A 22543-nucleotide genomic window follows, 5' to 3' on the forward strand; every position below is an offset into this window, starting at 1 on the left:
CAAACCATGCATTCAAAAGTTCATGTTGAAAAAGATTTCCTTGTGTCATCTCTGGCTCTTTTACCAATCAGTTTATGCTTGTGTTCTCTGGTTATCAATCATTGTTTCCCAATTCAAACACTTGCCATTTTTACAGACTGGTGACGCCTAATTATTTTTGGAAACCACAACTTAGAATAATCATGCTGCCATTATTGCTTTGCTTTACAAGATTTTGTGATTTAATTGCTAATTCAGGAAAATAGATGCTTGCAAATTATTCAGGGAAAACAAGATTCAAACTTAAAAAGATTTAATCTGGCAACAGAATTACCAGATTAACAAGATATAGTTTGAAAGCTACACCTTTCCTTGATGTACAATTATTCCATACATCCAGGTGAAGTTCAAGAATATGGCCTCCAGACCTTTTTCCATTCACACTCATGGAGTGCCCCGTGAGTTACCATTTGAATACAAATATGAAGAGGAGAAGGTGATAGACTGGCCTCGGAAGGCTGATGATATTGTTTACCCAAATAAAACAAAGGTTTACATTTGGCATGTAACAAAGGGATCAGCACCAACAGATAAGGACTTTGATTGCAGAGCCTGGATCTATTATTCTGATGTCAACCCGGTAAGGCAAAATCCAAGTTTGCAAACATTTCTATTTGAGTTGAGCTCTCTGTGGTATGTACTGAATTTTGGGCTTATTCCAACCTTTGGATTTTTAGGAAAATTATTTTTAAAATTTTTAACTTAACTCTTTTAAGCCAAATTTGACTCTACTACTTTTCACATTTAAATATCCTCTTGCCTCATACTGCTGAATATAGAAGGTATGATGCTGTAAATCTAAAGTGTTATATGAAGCTGGTTGCATTGTGATAGAGTTACATTGTGCTGTTTTTCTAATCAGGAACGAGACATCCATTCAGGTTTGATTGGTCCTTTAATCATCTGTAGAAGAGGGATGCTGCACCAGATCTCTAGTGGAAAGCTCAAGATTCAGGAATTCTCTTTGCTTTTCATGACTTTTGATGAAAACAAAAGCTGGTACTTGGAAGACAACATCAAAACGTTCTGCAAGTACCCTTGTAGTGTCAGAGCTGAGGACCCTGTATTCCAAAACAGCAATAGGTTTCACGGTAAGAGTCCATAAACTGATTTCAGCTTTTGACAGCATATAAAATGTTTGGCTTGGGCAGGGGATTGCCATTGAGCGTTCCAGCACAGGATCATGCCTGTACTTCCCCTCAACAGACACTGAAGACAAGACTCAAGCTATCAACTAGCTTTGATTATAAAATGCTACTGTCTCCTTGTTTCAATCTGGCCATTGTTTAATTTGGCCAAAACATCCCATCTATTTGCAATCATGGTCATTTACAATGTTTCTACTTATAGTGTTCAGTGCTCAGAGTGGAACAGCTATTCACTCAGGAGTTTGCACCTCATTAAAGTGCAACTCATTGTCGACTAAAATTAAGGCTCATATTGAAAGCAACTTATGGACGGCCGTGAACCTGGTTCCTGGGTGTGCACTCAAATCGGAAAGAAGTAGTTTGTAGTGTTGCAAAGAAATTTATGGTTTTCTTTACATTTATAAATGACTCACAATGCCATAGAAAAACATTTCAAGTTTTCTGATGATATAGAGATTGGAAGGAAAGTAAGTCGACGATAGTATAAAATTGGGGAGATACTGAAATATGAAGTGAGTGGGCAAAACTACGACTTATTCATTTTACCAATGGTATGTATGATATCAAACATTTTGACCAAAAGTAATTCAATCTGCATTTCATTTAAATAGAAAAAAGTAGGAACACAGAAAATCTGGGAAGATTAAGGGGCACGAATACATATCACTAAAATGTAATGGGTAAAATAAAAGGTCAAAGAAATGAATGAAATGTTATCTTTTATAATTTGAGGGTTAGAAAATGAGGCATGGGTGAGTTTTGCTGCAACACTGATTGGATTTGACGTCTGTGTATGGTCTTTTGGAAGGCATGCAGTACAGATTGATCTGAAATTTACAGAACACACAGAATACACTTGTAATCTCATGAATATAGAAAGTTATGGTATAATTTAATTGACCTTTACAGATGTTGAAAGATACTGATACTTGCAGAAAGAGAAAATATTTCTTCTGCTGGTGAGGGAATCTGGGATAAGAAGATGTAACCTTAAAATCAGAGCCACAGCATTCAATAAAGAAGGTGGAAACACTTCCTCATGCAAAGACCATAAGAAGTAGGCCATTCAGCCTATTGAGTCTGCTTCACCATTCAATGAGATCATGGCTCATCTGATATTCCTCAACTCCACTTTACTCTCTATTCTCCATAACCTATGATTCTCTCACTGATTAAAAACTTGTCTATCTCAGCCTTAAATGTACTTAAGGGTCCTGCCTTGATAGCCCTCCGGGGCAAAGAATGCCATAGATTCACTACAGTCGCAGAGAATGGGTGGCATGGTGGCACAGTGGTTAGCACTGCTACCTTATAGCGCCAGAGACCTGGGTTCAATTCCCGCCTCAGGTGACTGACTGTGTGGAGTTTGCATGTTCTCCCTGTGGGTTTCCTCCCACAGTCCAAAAATTTGCAGGTTAGGTGAATTGGCCATGCTAAATTGCCCGTAGTGTCAGGTGAAGGGGGAATGGGTCTGGGTTGGTGTGGACTTGTTGGGCCGAAGGGCCTGTTTACACACTGTAAGTAATCTAAGAAATAAATTCTGCCTCATCACTATTTTAAATGGACAACCCCCTTATTCTGAGATTATGTCCAAACTCTCCAACAAAAGGAAACAAACTACCCTGTCAAGTTCCCTTAAGTTTCAATAGGTTTGCCTCTCATTCCTCTAAATTCCATATCTTGTATCAGCCGAGTGAACCTTCTCAGGACAGCCTCCAATGCCAGTATATTTTTTCCTTAGATAAGCGTTGAAACCTGTTCACAGTATTCCAGCTGTGGTCTGACCAGTGCCTTGTATGGTTTTAGCAAAACTTTCCTACTTTTATACTGCATTCGCTTTTGATATAAAGGTCAACATTCCATTTGCCAACCCTTTTACCCGCAGAACTTGGATGCTAACATTTTGTGATTCATGCTCGAGAACTCCCAAAAGGATTTGCTGCCATAAAAAGCGATAACTATTTCCTCAATTGATAATTTCAAAACTCAAATTGATAATTTTTTTGGAGGCCAAGGGAATTGATGGATAAGGCAGTCAGTGTTAGGATACATATCAACCACAATGTAATTGACTCTCCAAACAGGTTTAAGGGGTTGCATGCTTTTACTTCTTTTTCACTTCTATTCCCAATTGTATATGATTCACATGTAACGCATGACATTAGCTGGCCAGTTAAACAAGAACAAGTATAGTGGTACACATTGCATCCCCCAGCTCACATAAGTTAGCGGATGCTGGGATGGTTTGACATCTCTATCAAGCAATGTCACTCAATGCCATCCCACTATCTACTAGCCCATTCCTTCTGCCATCTCGTTACCCTTTTGACTCTACATGACTGTCCTCCATTTCCAAACTATTGCTCCACCCAAACCATGGCAGTTGCCATCCCTCAGTTCCATTGGTTGACTGGTAACAATGTTTCCTCCAGCATTTTCCTCATTTCACTATAAGTACTTCAAGTTGTGGGGAAAGTTGAAAAGGATTCAAGCTCCACTAACCATTAAATTCTCCAGCTCGATTAACTTGGAATAAGTTATTTTATTATCCATACTTTAATCATGCAGATTTTGAATCAATGGCTCATCCACATCCACAAATTTGTACCGAATTTGAAGTCATCATAGGAAGTATACCCTTTACAGTCATGCTGTGTCAGCAGAGTCAGTCTATACTTGTTTCAGCTTCATTTCTCAGCATTTGGGGCAATATCACATCCTTAAAGTTCAAAGCACAGTGCAGCCATCAGATCATTATTTCTCTTCACTAAGATCTCCTTAGAACTCTACTTCATTCATCATAATTTAGCTTTCTGTTTGCTGCAAGCATCCAGCTATAGAATATGTTAAGATATCCAAAATTATTTCACATTTCCATGATTGAATCACTGGATATTGAAAGATGTTTTTCTTCATGTAGCTGTTGATACTTTATCATCAAAGCTATTAAACTGACATCTGAGTTTTTTCTGAGTGTTATAGATAAAGAAGAGAACAAAGAAAATTTACAGCCCAGGAACAGGCCATTTGGCCCTCCAAGCCTGAGCTGATCCAGATCTACTATCTAAAGCTGTTGCCCAATTCCCAGGCATCTGTATCCCTCTGCTCCCCACCTACACATGCATCTGTCCAGACGCATCTTAAATGAATCGACCATGCCTGCCTCTACCATCTCTGCTGGCAACGCGTTCCAGACACCCACCACCCTCTGTGTAAAGTACTTGCCGCGTGTATTCCCCTTAAACTTTTCACCTCTCACCTTGAAAGCGTGACCTCTCGTTATTGAATCCTTCACCGTGGGAAAAAGCTTATCTCCATCTACCCTGTCTATACCCTTCATGATCTTGTAAACCTCAAATCAGGTCCCCCCTCAATCTCCTTTTTTCTAATGAAAACAAACCTAATCTACTCAACCTCTCTTCATAGCTAGCACCTTCTATACCAGGTAACATCCTCGTAAACCTTCTCTGCACCCTCTCCAAAGCTTTTACATCCTTTTGGTAATGTGGTGACCAGAACTGTACACAGTATTCTAAATGCGCCAAACCAATGTCTTGGTTAACCCACCAAAAAGGTGGAGAGGTTAACCCACCAAAGCCTATCGTGAGCAAATCCCATAAATGTCAATATGCCTGCCAAAAGCAATTGGATGTACTACAGACAATTCAGAATATAAAAGAGACCTTGTATGCAGAGGGTTGTATGTGTACGGAATGAGCTGCCAGAGGAAGTGGTGGAGGCTAGTACACTTGCAACATTTAAAAGGCATCTGGATGGGTATTTGAATAGGAAGGGTTTAGAGGGATATGGGCCAGGTGCTGGCAGGTGGGACTAGATTGGGTTGGGATATCTGGTCAGCAAAGGGTCTGTTTCCATGATGTACATCTCTATGACTCTAAAAGAAATCTCTAATAGATCATTTTGTTCTCATATTTTTATTCATTCCATTTCTATTCTAACCTGTTTTTTCTCATTCATTTAATGAACAGATTGTACAAGTCAGCTCTGAAAGTCAGAGATTGCATCTAACATTACGTGCTAGTAGGGAAAAGAATCTCCAAACTGTCAGAATTCAGAGAGTGCAACAAAATATTGACTATATTTTATAATATTCTTACCATTGACAAACTGAGATTGTAGGAATGCCTATCCTTGATTTGCTCTCAATGTTGAACTACTCACCACAACTCAGGAGTTCTCCAAAGGTTCCATTGATTTAAATACAAATTTTTCTTGACTTCCATGCTTAATACAACTTTTTTTGCAATGGATGAAATTAAAGAAGGTCTCTGATATGTATTATGCATACTTCTAACTCACAGAGCTTTCACAACCAATTGCAATTCACGGTTTAAAGCTAATCAATAATGAAGAGTTACTCTCAGATTTGCCTAAAGAAACAAAATTAGTGCATGCAAAGCTAAGATTATTGTTGAAAATATACACAGTAATTCTGACATGATTTCCCGAGAGGGGTATTAGAACAAGCAGGGAAGCATATCTTAGACAGTGACCTTTGGCTACATCTCCAGTCAGGCAGGAAGACTTGGAATGATGCTCTGTACCCACCTCAACAATCAATATGCACCATCAGTCCCTATCCCCTTCCTCAACCCCTCCACAATCTAGACAGGAAATGGGAATGCAACTGAAATATCACAGTCGGCCTCCTAAATTTAACTTTAGAAAGGGACTTAATGATCAGAATTACTTCTCTGTCTCATACTGGGTGGGGATGATGCACAAATGGCTGACAGTAGGAACAAGGTTTGGAAGCAGGAATCTTCAGGCCTTGACCACCTCCATTCTTGACATCAGCAAGGCCTGAAGCCTCAGTCTGAGGATTGTGTCCAGGACTCGCCAAGGATTTTTTTCAATTACTACAAAGGATTTAAGCCTTTCACAAAGAAGCCAGATAAGTGTTGCTAAACATTTTTCTGTAGTCCTTTGTTGATGGTTTGCAAATCAAGCCATCTTTTACGAATGTTAGAAGATGTTTCTGTTTTTTTTTTCCAAGAGACTAATTTTCAACTGGGTGCATGCCTTCCCCCTGGAGAGAAGAAAGTCAGATAATCCAATTCATCCGGGATTAGTCAGCTTTCAATGGATCAAAGACAGTAGAGATGGTATAAGTTGTTGAATGTCCAAGATGCTTAACCATTAAGCTTTTTAGAGTGATCCACCAACATTTCCTTAGTCTTTTATTTTTCTTGCAGCAATCAATGGGCATGTGGCAGAAAGTCTGCCTGGGCTGGTAATGGCACAGAACCGCTTGGTGCGCTGGTATCTAATAAACATGGGTGGATCAGCTGATATTTACACAGTGCATTTTCATGGCCAACCTTTTATAGTGAGAAGATCTAAGGAGCACAGGATGGGTGTTTACACACTATTCCCTGGTAAGTACTTCAAAATATAACTTCCAGATTTCAACTCTTCATGTAGCAATCTCCAATACACACAACACTAATTATCATAAGACAACCTGATGTATTCTACGCTCCTCACTTGGTACAGATGGATATACTATACATTAATTACTATTTCCTAAGAGTCTAAACCACAGATATATTTCTGTCATCATCCACTTGTGATATACTAAATGGTTATTTCCTGTAAACTGCAATGTCTGCCCCTCTCTGTGCTTGCTAAACGATGTAGCATTATCACAAATTCTGGTGTAAACTTTGAGGTTTTAAAACCAAATTTCAAATCAAAAGGAAGGGGTTGACACAGACAAGCAGAATTTGAAGCAGATGAAATCCATTCTTTTGGATTCAACAGGGAAATGCTGTCCCAGGCTTTCTTTTTTGATTGCTTAAGTGAGAAAAGTAGACGGGTAGGAGACTGGAAGAACACAGCAAGCCTGGCAAAATCACGAAGTGGAGAAGTCAACATTTCGGGTGTAACCCTTCTTCAGGACTGGGGGTAGGGTTGAGGGGATCTGCAGATAAAAGGTGGGTGGACAAGAGTTTTGGGTGAGGAGAGGGCCAGAGTGGTGATGTAGGGATAGGTGAACACAAGTAAAGGGTATGGCCTGGTTGGTTGATGGGCAGTATGAGTTTGGTTGGTGGCTGGAAGGAGGGGTCAGTAAGTGGAATGGAAGGGAGTAGGAGGGACTGGAAAGGGAGTCATGAGATGGGAAGGTAGGTTATTTGAAATTGGAGAACTCAATGTTGAGTTCTCCGGGTTGTAGGCTGCTCAGGCAGAAGATGAGATATTGGTCCTCCAATTTACGGTCTGATTCGCTGTGGCAATGGAGGAGGCCAAGGATGGTCATGTCAGAATGGGAAGGGGAACTGAAATGGGTGATGATTAGGAGGTCAGGTCAGCCCCTACAGGCCTGGCTGAAATGGTTGGCAATATGTGCCTTTAGCTGATGTTTGATCTCATTGATGTAGAGAAGACTACATCAGGAGCACTGGAAACTAGGTTGGAGGAGAGGCAGATGAACCTCTGCCTCACCTGGATGGAGGTGAGGTGGATGGTGTGCTGGCAGGTTTTGCATCTTTAACAGTTGCAAGGGAAGGTACCAGCAGTTCTGGGGGGGTTGGTGGGGAGTGAGCTGTGGACCAAAGAGTGGTGAAGGGAGCGGTCCTTGCGGGTGGATATGTTGGATGGGGAGCCTGGTGGGGTGTAAGGGGAGAACAAGAGGTGGCCCTATCTTTATTACATTTGGGAGAGTGGTTTAGACCAGTGGAGCAGGGAATGGAGGAGGTGCGGTGGAGGGCTGCCTGGATAGTAGAGGCAGGGGAAACACTGTATTCAATGAATCATCCTTAAACACTTCTGCCAACTGTAATTAGACCTCACCACCAAGAAGATCTTCCCCTCCCACCCACTCCCTGCCTTATGCAAGGACCGGTCCCATCATCACTTTTTGGTTCACGCCATCCTCTCTCCACCCAACCCCTCCTTTATCTGCAGCTACCCTCATCCCCATCCCCAGTCCTGAAGAAGAGTTATACCCAAAACGTTGACTTCTCCACCTCCTGATGCTACCTGGCTTGCTGTGTTCTTCCAGCCGCATGCTTATCTACTTTGGATTCCAGCACCTACAGTTCTTTTTGTCTCTCACTAAGAGTTTAAACTAGATTTGAGTGTCAATTTTTACATGAGGTTGTCTATTCCTCAAGTATCTATGCTAAATAACAAGTAGTTTATTTATCCTTGTCTTAACATATGCAGGAAAATGGTCCCAATATATCAGATCACAATGATATGGCATCGGGCAACATAGCATTTTAGTACAGCAGTGATGATACTTAATAGCACATTGCTGACCTTCCACACATTTCATTTGCTTCCCTAGATTGGCAGTGTTAAATATTTTGTTATTTCCCTGTGCCTTAAAAGGACAATCATTTCAGGCTGAGTTACATCATCATTACCACAATGGCAGGTGAGCCAAATTTGGACTTCAAGTGCCCATGGAAGTTACCAAAAATAAAGATGTGCAAATGGCACTGGGAATGAAGGTGATAGCCCAATCGTATTATCGCTAGACAATTAATCCCGAGACCCAGGTAATGTTACTGATGATGTTACCTAGTATGGTGACGAAACATCTGAAAACAAGCCTTCCAGCTCAGCGAGCAAACTTACATCCAGAGCTCAACCTGAGCTACAAATCTTCTCAAAACTCATTAACATCCAGGTAATGTTCTGGCCACCCAGGTTGCCATGGCGGGATATGAATTCAATAACAAATCTGGAATTAAGGGTCTAATGATGACCATAAAATTATTGTCAGTTGCAGGAAAGACCCATCTGATTCACTCATGTCTTTAGGGAAAGAAATCTTTTGTCCTTACCTGGTCTGGCTTACATGTGACTTCAGAGCCACAGCAATGCAATTGACTGTTAATTGTCCAGAGGACAATTAGGGATGGACAATAAATACTGCCCAAGCCAGAGAGGCCCACATTTAAAATAAATGCAGCCACTGGTGGACAAGATCAATCATTGTTACATTACGCCTTCCGATTGAATAATGCTCAGACACTCACACAAAAATAATGACAATTTGGACAAGAATGAGAGGAAAACTATGCCCTGGGCTTAGAAGAACAGGGCAGAGGAGGAAATCAGAGTAGGAAAACAACACTTATTTTCTTGAAGTAATTGGCCAATAGCTTTTTTTGTAGTTTTCTGCTTCTATATTAACTTTCTTTAATATGATCGTTATCTTAGGTTCGTTTGGTACAATTGAAATGCTTCCAACTAAAGTGGGCTATTGGCTTGTGGACTGTGAGACTGCTGAACATCAACAGGCAGGGATGCGTGCCATATTCCTGGTATACAATCCGTGTAAGTACTATTGTCCTTTGTGAATCATGGATGTGGGAGATACATAAAGAATAATTAGATAACACTACATCAATTAACAGATTGCAAAAGACACAAATAATTATCTGAATAGACTCAGGAATTTGACTGAGGAATCAAGAAGAAAGTCCCAAACTCCAAGCACAGCAGTCTTTTTATTAACCAGCGTCTATGGGATCACGAGTGTGCTGGCTGATCAGATATTCCAGATAATCAAAAAGTCAACATAATCAATGTAAAAACACATTTATTAATAGAAACATCAACCAGGGAGTATACATATCATTGGTGTACATTATTTACAGCATAAACCACATAAATAATAACTCAAATTTGCCTTAAACATAACTTACTCTCTCGTACCCTCACTAATTTGCCTTAAATAAAACTATCTCACTCATACCCTCAATTGACTACTCATCATCATGGTACCTAAGGAGAAATTGACTCGAAATTGAATCAACTGTTAATATATTCTGTGACAATTCGATTGAACAAGTATATTTACATTAAAGTAAATACATTTTAAAAAACTATAATAATTGGACAGTAAACTTCATGGTATTTAAGGTATATCATTTTTGCTGGTTTATTGAGAGTGCCAGTTCATAACATGCCAGTTAAAATAAAGTTTGCAGTACCATTAAATTATTGGAGATGTTAAAATTCAGTTTTAAAAGATTGGAAGTTATCAGACAAGAGTCAGCTGAGGGAGGTTTTAGGTTGGATTTTTGTGGAATTAGGATGACTCTACAGCTGTTTAAAAATGGTAGAAAGGATTTGATTCCAAGGTTTCCACCTCCATTCCCCGTGCCAGCAACTTTCGCTGAAGCAGGGTAAAGGAGCCCACACCCTGCACTCTGACCTGGCCAGCCCATTGTGGGTATAGGAATCTGAAAATCACAGCATTTTTAATGAAGCATGACCAACTTCTTCATAACACAGGGTTCACTGCAGTGTTTTGACAGAGCAGTAAATACATTTTGATGAAACACTGCTGATTATCTACACATTCCATCTAGGTTTCTTAAATAGTTATAATAAACATTGCAGTTGTTTTGTGAATCTTAAAAGAACAATGATGTGGGGGAGCCAGCGTTGGACTGGGATGGGCAAAGTTAAAAATCACACACCAGGTTATAGTTCAACAGGTTTTCTTGGAAGCACTAGCTTTTGGAGGAACAGGATACTGATTAAGGATGATCAGCCATGATCATGTTGAATGGTGGTGCAGACTTGAAGGGCAGAATGGCCTACTCCTGCACCTATTGTCTATTGTCACTCCTTCTTCAGATTGTTAGTGAAGCAGGAAAAGCATAAGACACAGAATTTATAGCAAAAGATTACAGTGTCATGCAAGTAAAATGACATATTTAACAAACTTCGATTGTTGTTAAGACTTTCATCTTTTATAATGGGTTACAGGTTTTGGTTCATTTGGGCGGCACGGTGGCTCAGTGGTTAGCACTGCTACCACACAGTGCCAGGGACCTGGGTTCAATTCCCACCTTGGGCAACTGTCTATGTGGAGTTTGCACATTCTCCCTGTGTCTGCATGGGTTTCCTCCCACAGTCCAAAGACGTGCAGATTAGGTGAATTGGCCATGCTAAATTGCCCATAATGTGAGATGCATGGGCAGAGGGAAATGGGTCTGGGTGGGTTACTCTTCGGAGGGTTGGTGTGGCCTTTTTGGGCCAAAGGGCCTGTTTCCACACTGTAGGGAATCTAATCTAATATGTAAATCCCAGAACTTCTTTTAAGTCACATTCCCAAGATAAGTTAAGGTTTTATTTAGAAAAAGGTAATCTCTCAGCTCAGGCAATGCATTAAAGGTGTGAGGTTAGAGTCTGTCTGTATCCCAATCTTCACTCAGACTGGTTATATTTCCAAAGTGGAATTTATAAAATATTATATGGATTGACAGTCTGCATTGACTGCCTGCTGCTGTGTATTTTTTGAGCAAAATAAAATGTATCTATAAATATAATTCTGCAAATACAAATTCACCCCATAGATTTATATGTGTGTGCGCAGGCAGGAGAGAGAGAGTGTGCACGTGTGTGTGTGAGTGCATGTGAGAGAGTGTGTGTTTGTGTGAATGCAAGCTTGGTTAAGTGTCATGATTCGGAGATGCCGGTGTTGGACTGGGGTGTACAAAGTAAAAAATCACACAACATCAGGTTATAGTCCAACAGGTTTAATTGGAAGCACACTAGCTTTCGGAGCGACGCTCCTTCATCAGGTGATTGTGGAGGGCTCGATCGTAACACAGAATTTATAGCAAAAATTTACAGTGTGATGTAACTGAAATTATACATTGAAGAATTGAATGTCTGTTAAGCCTTTCATCTGTTAGAATACAGTGATAGTTTCACTTCTTTCATGTGTAAATCACAAAACCCTTTTTTTTAAGTTGCATTCTCGGGTTAGCTGTTAACAATGGTGATAGCTAGACAATGTGTAGGTGTTAGCCCCCTGTGTTCTCTGTCTATGACCTGATGTTTAGATTGATTCCAATCTAAAAAGTGAGATAACAGAGTTTTACATAAATTCATGCCGTTTTTGAGCTCAGAGTTCTACATGAATGTATGCAGTTTTTGAGCAGAGTGCAATGTAACTCTGCAAGTACAAAAAAATTCACCACATAAAATATGTGCATGTGGGTCTTTGTCTGTCTGTGTGTGTGTCTGTCTGGGGTGGGGGTTGTGAGTGTGAGAAGGTGTGTGTGTAGTGAGTGCAGAGTGTCTTAAGTCTGTGAGGGGGTGCATGTGTGGGAGTTTGTGTGTCTATAAGGGTGTATGTGGGTGTCTGTGTACGCGTCTGTGTGTATCTGTGTCCGTGTGCATGTGAGAGTGTGTGTGTGTGTGTGTGTGTGCAGGAATATCTGTGTGTGTGTGTGTGTAGTGCAATGGTGATCACCTGTAATGCGACATGAACCCAAGGTCCCAGTTGAGGCCCTCCCTATGGGTACCGAACGTAGCTATCAGTCTCTGCTTGGCCACTTTCCTCTGCTGCCTGTCCTGAAGTCCACCTTGGAGGATGGTCACCGAAGGTCCGAGGCTGAATGTCCTGGACCACTGAAGTGTTCCCCAACTGGGAGGGAACCCTCCTGTCTGTTGATTGTTGTGCGGTGCCCATTCATCCGTTGTCGTAGCCTTTGCTCGGTTTCCCCAATGTACCATGCCTCCAGGCTAGTGTGCTTCCAATTAAACCTGTTGGACTATAACCTGGTGTTGTGTGATTTTTTTACTTGGTTAAGTGTGTGTGTGATGGGGTACATGCCTGAGAGAGGGTGCATGGGTGGGTGTGAGTGTGGAGGGACGTATATGTGTGTGCATGAGAGAGAGTGCAAGTGTATCAGAGAGGGTCTGCGTGAGTGTGTTAGTATGTAAGAATGTGTGTGTATGTGTGCTTGTATGTGTGCGTGCGAGAGTGCATAGTGTAGTGGGTTTACCTGTAGTGTGACATGAATCCAAAGTCCCAGTTTAGGCCATCCTCACAGTGTCTTCTTGGTCTCGCCAATGTACCATGCCTTGGGGTAACCTTGCCACAATCCAGGTTACATTGGCGAGATCAAGCAGATGCTATGAGGATGGCCACAACCGGAATCTCGGATTCATGTCACACTACAGGTGACACCAATATACATTCTCTCTCTCTCTCAAACACAACATTCGCTCTCTCTCATACACACATACATACACCCCACACACTCACACACACACCCCCTCTCACAGGCTTAAACTCCAACACAGTCACACATTCATGTTTCCAAGCTTGCACACACACTCTTTCACATGCACTCACATGCACACACTAACTCACACTCTCTCTCTCTAAACTCACACACACACCCCACAAATTTGTATTTGCAGAATTATACTTACAGATACATCCTACTTTGCTCAAAAAATACAACCAGTAGACAGTCAATGCAGACAGTCAATCCATATAATATTTTGTAAATAGAACCAGTCTGAGTCAAGACTGGGGTACTGACAGACTCTGACCTCACACCTTTAATGCATTACCTGAGCTGAGATGTCACTTCTTTTTATAAAACCTTATCTTGAGAATGTGACTTAAAAGAAGTTCTGGGATTTACATATTAATGAACCAAAACCTGTAACCCATTCTAAATGATGAAAGAGTTAATAATAATCTAGGTTTGTTAAATATATCATTTTACTTGCATGAAACTATAACCTTTTGCTGTAAATTCTGTGTCTTATGCCTTTCCTCCTTCACAACCACCTGAAGAAGGAGGAGTGCTCCAAAAGCTAGTGCTTCCACATAAACTGGTTGGACTATAACCTGGTGGTGTGTGATTTTTAATTCAAAGAACAATGAATCAGCAATCATTCTTCAGAGTTTTATCTTAGTAATAATGACTAAAGATCATACAGTTGATCCTGAGTCATGCTTAGTTTTCTGATCACAACCAGGATGGCAGATGACTGACTTTCCACTGCCCAGAGACTAAGTTTTAAAGGAGGAGATAATTTAATCAAAGATTCTGTAGCTAATCACTATTCAGTTCCTTAATGAAAATGTATGTGTGTGGACAGAAGTCTCCTTTGAAAGGTAAATCACTAATGGCATCACTCTTCTGACTGCAGTCCACTCCTACGTCTGGTGGGTCTGTCCTGCTGTTGGGTCAGGTCATAGCAAGAACAATGATTTATGTCTGGGACACTGTAGATACAATGCAATGAGAATGACTATGCTGGACTGTTTGCTCAACTAGTCTGTGGAATAGCAAGTCAGAGGCTCGGAGTTCTGTGATTAGTAGCTCACCTCCTAATTCCCCAAAGCATAGCCACCATCCACAAGGTTCAAATCAAGGTTATGTTGGAATACTCTCCACTTGCTGGGATTAGTGCAGCTTCAACAACACTCATTAAGTTGGACACCCTCCAAGTCAAAGGGGCCGCTTGATTAGCATCCAATTTAACACCTTCATCGTTCCCTCCCTCCATCATCAAACGACAGTGGCATCAGTATACTACAAGATGCATTGCAACAGCTCTCCAAGGTAGAGGCAGCATGTTTCAAATCCCTGACCTCTACTGCACAGAAAGGCAAAGGCAGCAAATGCATAGAAACACCACCATCAGTAAGTTCCCCTCCAAGCCACTTACCATCTTGACTTGGAACTATAGTGCTGTTCCTTCACTGTTGCTGGAACTCCCCTGCGAACAGCACTGTAGGGTAAGTACATTGCTTGGACAACAGGGTTCACAAAGGCAGTGTTTCATTTCCTCTCAAAGATAATAGGATCTACAATAAATGCTGGACTTGCTAGCAAATGTCCACATAGAGTCATAGAGATGTACAGCATGGAAACAGACCTTCGGTCCAACCCATCCATGCCGACCAGATATCCCAACCCAATCTAATCCCACCTGCCAGCACCCAGCCCATATCCTTCCAAACCCTTCCTATTCATATATCCATCCAAATGCCTCTTAAATATTGCAATTGTAACATCCTCCACCACTTCCGCTGGCAGCTCATTCCATACACGTACCACCCTCTGTGTGGAAAGCTTGCCCCTTAGGTCGTTTTTATATCTTTCCCCTCTCACCGTAAACCTATGCCTTCTAGTTCTGGACTCCCCGACCCCATGGAAAAGACTTTGCCTATTTACCCTATCCATGCCCCTCATAATTTTGTAAACCTCTATAAAGTCACCCCTCAGCCCCAGCCTGTTCAGCCTCTCTCTATAACTCAAATCCTCCAACCCTGGCAACATCCCCGAAAATCTTTTCTGAACCCTTTCAAGTTTCACAACATCTATGACATTTTCATAAGTTTCTAATTTAAGATATGTAATATAATAATGTGTGAACTAATTATCAGTTTCAAATGACCTTTCTGAGGTTTGGTTTCCTGCCTGCGATTCAAACTTCAGTCTCTTCCCTTGCAAGCAAAAATGGGATCTGCAGGAAATCTGGATACAAGACCCACTGTGGGACAACTGCATCCAAGACCCACCCACCGTTTTTATAAAGGCCATCAGAATTGGCCTGTCTCCGCAAAATTCCAGCAATGGAATTTTTTTCCTGGCTAAAAGAAAATTTAAATTGTTGGAAAGTTATAGATTATTTTATCACAGTAAAAAGGGAAATACAACTTCCTTTGTCTAAGGAATGATCATTCATCACAAAGAGTGCAGAGCAAAGACAGACTTGTATCTTTTAAGGAAAGGTAGATAGATGTTTGAAACAGAGGAGAATCCAATGGTATGCCAAGAGCTAGGGCAGTGGGATGAGTTTCAGAGCAAGGACCTGCCTCATTCAAAACAGCCAATCGGCCTCCTTCTCAGCTGTTAGGCCAATAGATCAGAGACAATAGGGGTAGGGATAGCAATAAGAATTCCAAATGGACACAGAAGTATCTTGGAGTGCAAGTAGTTTAAATCAATTAAAGGCACAGAACACTGGCCATCTTCCTGCTACTTGTCCAGCTCAGTGATACATAAAAGAGCCCAAGATTCCAGAAGACATCAGCATAGTTGAAATATCTGTACTTGCAGCTAATTAAATAAAGGAATTATAGAAATAACAAGAACATTCAACTTCAGAATTTTCAATCAAACACTTAATTGTTTAGAAACAAGTTTATTCAATTCACCATTGGTAGAGCGCATACATGTTAAAGCACTTAAGACAACAATAAACATTGGAATTGTGCAGTAATATTTATTTATTTTTGGTAAATGCTAACACCATAAACTCTCATTGGACTAGGATAAAAGGACAACAGTGGTTCTTCAGAGAGAACAGGATAAAGTTAGGAAAACGTACAGATTGATTAACAGACTGACATGCTGCTATACAAGCACACCTTCCCTGGTGGTAACCATTGATATTTCAGCCAGTAGTTTGTTTGTCATACAAAACCAGAAAGTCTGATGTGTGTTTACAACCCATATGTTGTTACCTCAATTGAGAGTATTCCACCAGATGTCAAGGCAGATTACAAGACAGTTTTTGCCTTTAGCATTCAGGACTGTTGAAAGTCTGGTTTGAACACTTCCTGAATTGATGTCACCCATACTCTATACAAAGACAATTGTTTTAATGGAATGCTTTCATGCGTTAACAGATTCTGGACATCAAAAAGAATGACAAGGTCATATTCACCTTCGGGGTAACTGTGCACAAATTTGTTAACTCCCTGACTGGAGTGGATACTGCCATTAAGCTTCCTAATTGTGGGAATCAGTTTCCAGAATTATGCCAGAAAAATTAATTTTAATCATATTGTGAATATATATGGGTTTCTCCTCGACAAGTAAAACATGACTTGGATTGAAATATCATAATGCATTGGTGGTTAGACTGTAACAGTATTCTGCATCTTTCAGATTGCAGAGTACCCCTGGGTCTGGTCACTGGAAGAATAGCAGATTCACAGCTCACAGCTTCAGGACATATAGGTTTGTAAAACTTTATTGCAATCTTCTAACTTGACCAGTTTGAACCTTCAGCACTGACATACATAGGTGGGAAGTGGTGGAGGAGAGAGTTCGGTCTTACTTTCCCAGCCCTACAGTGGACAATTAAAATGGCCTGGATTACCTATCTACTCGACAACCAACTGGTCACCACCTGTCTGATTTAACTTATTCTTTTATAATTAACCAGTCCACGCATATTATGACACACCTGTGGTGCAGGTGGAACTTGAATCTGGGCTTTTTAACCTGCCTTTTTGGATAGGTGTAAAAGACACTCACATGAAGCCTGTAGATTTTCCTTATAAATGTGCTAATTAGCAAAATGATCCTTGTGGCACAGTGATAGCATCTCCACCTCTGAACCAGGAGGCCTGGGTTCAAGTCCATTAGAGTATAGCAACATCTCTGAACAGGTCAGCCAGGGAAAATATCAACATACTCATCAGCGTCTGACAAAATCAATCAAATTCTCGTTATGTTTCCATTGGGCCAGAGCAGGCAATTCATTCCAGATGCACTAGCATCACAATAATCAGGCCCAATAGTTAAAACCCCTTTGGCATCTTGCTGCTGTAGCCAGACAGAAAAAGTAATAACCACAGTTTTGTGCAGAAAACCCACTCAAACTTTGCACTTACACAACTCATTTATTTTGAGCTATTATTTTAGTAGTGCCTTGAAGGCAAAAAATAAATACAATATTGCATGAGTGTTGTGATTTCTGTTTGTTGGATAACTGCATTTATAAGCTTAATCACAACACTAGCTGAACAAATATAAGAAGCCACCCACTCAAGATTTTCTTGGGATACTTTTCTTAAGTGTAGTAAATATGCCATAGGAACTGAGCCACATTAAGGTCGAGAAATGTTCAATTCCTAAATTGGTAGCAGTATCTTATATATACACCATGTAAATCTGTATTGTGCTGTAACTTTTTTCATTATTTTGTCTATTTTTGTACCTAGGTACACTGTACCTATGATGGCACTGTGTGTTTGCAACAGTCTACACTTTTTACTGTACTCCTGTTCTTTGTAACTTGGGTACATGTGACAATAAACCTAATTCTAGTTCTACCATGGAGCTCAAAACCAGCCAGTACTTCATTGTATCACTCTTAAAAAACAGCATTGTTCAGGGCTGGCTTGGTTTCTCTTAAAAACATAAAATTGAATCATAGAATCAAACACATAGAAAGGCAACTCAGTCCACAACATCAGTGAAGATCTTTTAAAGAACAAACCAGTTAGCCTTAGTACTCTCTTTTCCCACAACATTACAATTTTTTTTATCCTTTAAATATTTGCCCAATACCCTTTTGAAAACACCTATTGAATCTAAATGCACCAGCCCATCAGGCAGTGCGGCCCACATCCCAACCGTTCAGTGGGAAGCAGTTTTCAATTGGCTTAGTTTGCTGTTACACCCCCCAACTGGAAAAGTTGGCAGGAAATGCATCCTACCTGATTGCTGCAGGGCTGCTGACAAACACAGCCAGTGTCAATTGGACAAAGACAAGACTTCACCCTCCCCCTTCACACAGGAGGAAACTCGTCTCAGAAAGGTTGGCTTGTAGCTCAGGTGCCACCAACTGCTGAGGACAGGAGTGCTCCTTGCACCCTCCAGAAGATAGGCGAAAGATAATTATAAAAAGCTAGCACTGATGGAGTGGACACTCCTCCAAGGAAAGCACTGAAGCCGCCTTCCCTGCCCAATGTTGCTCTTATGTTAAAAAAAGTTTCATTTCCTCTCCCCATCTGCTGCTGGAAGGCCATCGACATCCAGCCAGTGGCCTCCTCCCCCAGCCAGAGACTGATTCGCAATCAGCAAGATGCTGACACTCTGGTTAAATGGTCCTCACAGGAGTGTGACACAATCTAATCTCGCTCCCATCTTCATGTAGTGGGCAACTGTCTATTCCCTTAGTCACCATCAGCAGAACTTGCTGACTGTGGGAGCAAAGCTGTCTCACAGCTCCCCCCAATTTTATTAGTTCGTCTATCTTATTCCTGACTCAGGTGAGCTGGTAAAATTCACCCCATTGTGTAAAATCGTTATCCCTCTTGCCACCTCTTTTTTTTTGCCAATCATATTAATCTGTGCCCTCTTGGCTAGAGTCATAGAGATGTACAGCATGGAAACAGACTCTTTGATCCAACTCGTCCATGCCGACCAGATGTCCCAACCCATAGTCCCATTTGCCAGCACTTGGCCTATATCCCTCTAAACCCTTCCTATTCATATACTCATCCAGCTGCCTTTTAAATGCTGTAATTGTATCAGCCTCCACCACCTTCTCTAGCAGCTCAATCCAGATACGCACAACACTCTGTGTGAAAAAGTTGCCCCTTAGGTCTCTTTTATATCTTTCCCCTCTCACCCTAAACCTATGCCCTCTAGTTCTGGACTCCCCACCCCAGGGAAAATACCTTGTCTATTTATTCTATCTATGTCCCTCATGATTTTAGAAACCTCTCTAAGGTCATCCCTCAGCCTCCGACGCTCCAGGGAATACACTCAGCCTTTTCAGCCTCTCCCTGTAGCTCAAATCCTCCAACCCTGGCAACATCCTTTTAAATCTTTTCTGAAGCCTTTCAAGTTTCACAACATTATTCCGATAGGAAGGAAACCAGAATCACTCGCAGTATACTAAAACTGGCCTAACCAATGTCCTGTATATCTACAACATGACCTCCCAACTCCTACACTCAGTGCTCTGACCTGATCAGGTCATGGGGATGTATCCATTTTTATACTTTTCAAGACACCCAGCACCTCCTCCTGGACACTTCTCAAGATGTCACCATCTATTTCCCCACATTCTATATCTTCCATGTCCTTCTCCACAATAAACTCTGATGCAAAGTACTCGTTTAGTATCTCCCCCATCTCCTGCAGCTCCACACATAGGCTGCCTCACTGATCTTTAAGTGGCCTTATTCTATCCCTAATTACCCTTTGTCCTTAATATATTTATAAAATCCCTTTGGATTCTCCTTAACCCTATATGCCAAAGCTATCTCATGTCCCCTTTTTGCCCTCCTGATTTCCCTCTTAAGTATACTCCTAAGGATTCACTCGATGCCTCCTGTCTATACCTGACATATGCTTCCTTATTTTTCTTAACCAAAGCCTCAATTTCTCTCGTCATCCAGCTTTCCCTACACCTACCAACTTTGTTTTCACCCTAACAGGAATATACTGTCTCTGGACTCTCGTTATCTCATTTTTGAAAGCTTCCCATTTTCCAGCCATTCCTTTACCTACGAATATCTGCCCCCAGTCAGCTTTTGAAAGTTCTTGTTTAATACCATCAAAATTAGCCTTCCTCCAATTGAAAACAGCGACATTTAGATCTGGTCTATTTTTTTTCCATCACTATTTTAAAAATAGAATTATGGTCACTGGCCCTAAAGTGCTCCTCCACTGACACCTCAGTCACCTGCTCTGGCTCAGTGGTTAGCACTGCTACCTCACAACACCAGGGTCCCAGGTTCGATTCTGGCCTCGGGCAACTGTCTGTGTGTAATTTGCGCATTCTCCCAGTGTCTACGTGGGTTTCCTCCGCATGCTCTGGTTTCCTCCCACAGTCCAAAGATGTGCAGGCCAGGTGAATTGGCCATTCTAAATTGCCCATAGTATTAGGTACATTAGTCAGAGGAAAATGTGTCTGGGTGGGTTACTCTTCAGAGGGTCGGTGTGGACTTGTTGGGTTGAAGGGCCTGTTTCCACACTGTAGGGAATCTAATCTAACCACCCTATTATTCTTACAGATAACTGAAATCGCCTTTCAAATTTGTTTCTCAATTTCCTGCTGACTATTAGGGGGTCTCTAATGCAATCCCAATAAGGTGATCATCCCTTTCTTATTTCTCAGTTCCACTCAAATAACTTTCCTGGATGCCGTCCCAGGAATATCCTCCCTAAGTACAGCAGTATTGCTATATTTTATCAAAAATGCCACTCCCACTCTTCTCTTGCCTCCTTTTCTATTCTGCCAACTGCATTTGTATCCTGGAAAATTAAGCTGCCAGTCCTGTCCATCCTTGAGCCACGTTTCTGTAATTGCTATAATATCCCAGTCCCATGTTCCTAATCATGCTCTGAATTCATCTGCCTTCTCTGCTAGGCATCTTGCATTGAAATAAATGGAATTTAATTTATCAGTCCTGCCTTGTTCTTTTCTTTGTTCCTGCCTGCCCTGACTGTTTGAGTCAGAGTCAACCAGCACAGAAACAGACCCTTCAGTCCAACTTGTCCATACCAACCCAGTTTCCCAAATTGAACTATTTGCATTTGCCTGCATTTGACTCATATCCCTCTAAACCTTTCCTATTCATGTACATGTCCAAATGTCTTTTAAATGTAGTAACTGCACTTGCATCTAATACTTCCTCTGGCAGTTCATTCTATGTACAAACCACCCTCTGTGTGAAAATGTTGTCCTTTAGGTCCCTTTTAAATCTTTCTCCTCCCACCTTTAAAAAATCTATCTAGTTTTGAACTCTCCTACCCTAGGGAAAAGACCTTTGCGATTCACCTTATGAATGCTCTTCATGATTTTATAAACCTCTAAGGTCACTCCTCAACTTCCTAAGTTCCAGGGAAAAAAGTCCCAGGCTATCCAGCCTCTCCTTGTAACTCTTTGGCTATTGACTATTGTAAACAGTTTCCCTCTCTTTTCTCCATGCACTGCCCTCACTGTCCACAGGTTCATAATTATGACTCATGTCATAACATAACCACAGGCAATATGAGAAAGAACAGGCCCCGAGAACTACCTCAGTTGGGACAGGAACTGAATCCACATTGTTAGCATTCTTTTGCAATAAACACAGCCATTTGAACTCACCAGTTCAAATCTTCTCTCATCATTTACTTCGTTGGAACCTTACGTGACTTGAACACTGCTTTCCAATTTCATTTTTGTTTTACTGCTCCAACAGGAACAACCAGTCTAACCACACAAATATAAAGTTAAAAATCACACAACACTAGCTGGTGAAGGAGCAGTGCTCTGAAGGCGAGTGCTTCCAAAAACCCTGTTGGACAATAACCTGGTATTATGTGATTTTTAACTTTGTCCACTCCAGTCCAACACTGGCTCCTCCACATCACACAAATGTAATCCATCAGCTTTGAACCATTCTTGTGAAATCTATTCTGTCCCCTCCTCTCCAAACTTTGACATCCTTCCTAAAGTGTAATGCACAGAATTAGCCAAAATACATCAATTTGGTTCCAATTAGTGTTTTACATAGATTAAGCATAATTTCCTTATTTTTATGTCCAATGCCTCTTTTTATAAAGTCCAGGATGCCATAAACTTTAATAACTAGTTTGCTAATCTGTCTTGTAACTTTCAAAAATGCACCCACAAGCATCTCCAGGATGCTCTTCATGTATCCCTTTTCAAATTATATCATTTAACATTTATTGTCTCTCCTCATTCTTCCCACCAAAGTGTATCTCCCATGCTTTTCATTTGTGTGAAACCTATTACTATCTTCCTTATTGCTTACTACTCTTAGAAGTTTCACATTCTACGAGCATTCACCA

The 22543-nt window shown here is 41.0% G+C and overlaps 1 protein-coding gene across 2 annotated transcripts in view; it reads left to right on the forward strand.

The window, feature by feature from the left end:
* Positions 1-22543, forward strand: part of LOC122557177 (coagulation factor V) — a 104552-nt gene that overhangs the window by 59265 nt on the left and 22744 nt on the right. For both annotated transcript variants that reach the window (XM_087992101.1, XM_043704576.2), the window contains 5 exons: positions 380-619; positions 902-1130; positions 6404-6586; positions 9381-9497; positions 16889-16960. In XM_087992101.1, coding sequence (XP_087848227.1) covers positions 380-619; positions 902-1130; positions 6404-6586; positions 9381-9497; positions 16889-16960 — 841 coding nt within the window. The remainder of the gene's footprint in view (positions 1-379; positions 620-901; positions 1131-6403; positions 6587-9380; positions 9498-16888; positions 16961-22543) is intronic.

The sequence above is a fragment of the Chiloscyllium plagiosum genome, unplaced genomic scaffold (genome assembly GCF_037043375.1).
Source record: "Chiloscyllium plagiosum isolate Xiang-an unplaced genomic scaffold, Cpla_swu_hap1 HiC_scaffold_11, whole genome shotgun sequence".
In the NCBI taxonomy this organism is placed as follows: domain Eukaryota; kingdom Metazoa; phylum Chordata; class Chondrichthyes; order Orectolobiformes; family Hemiscylliidae; genus Chiloscyllium; species Chiloscyllium plagiosum.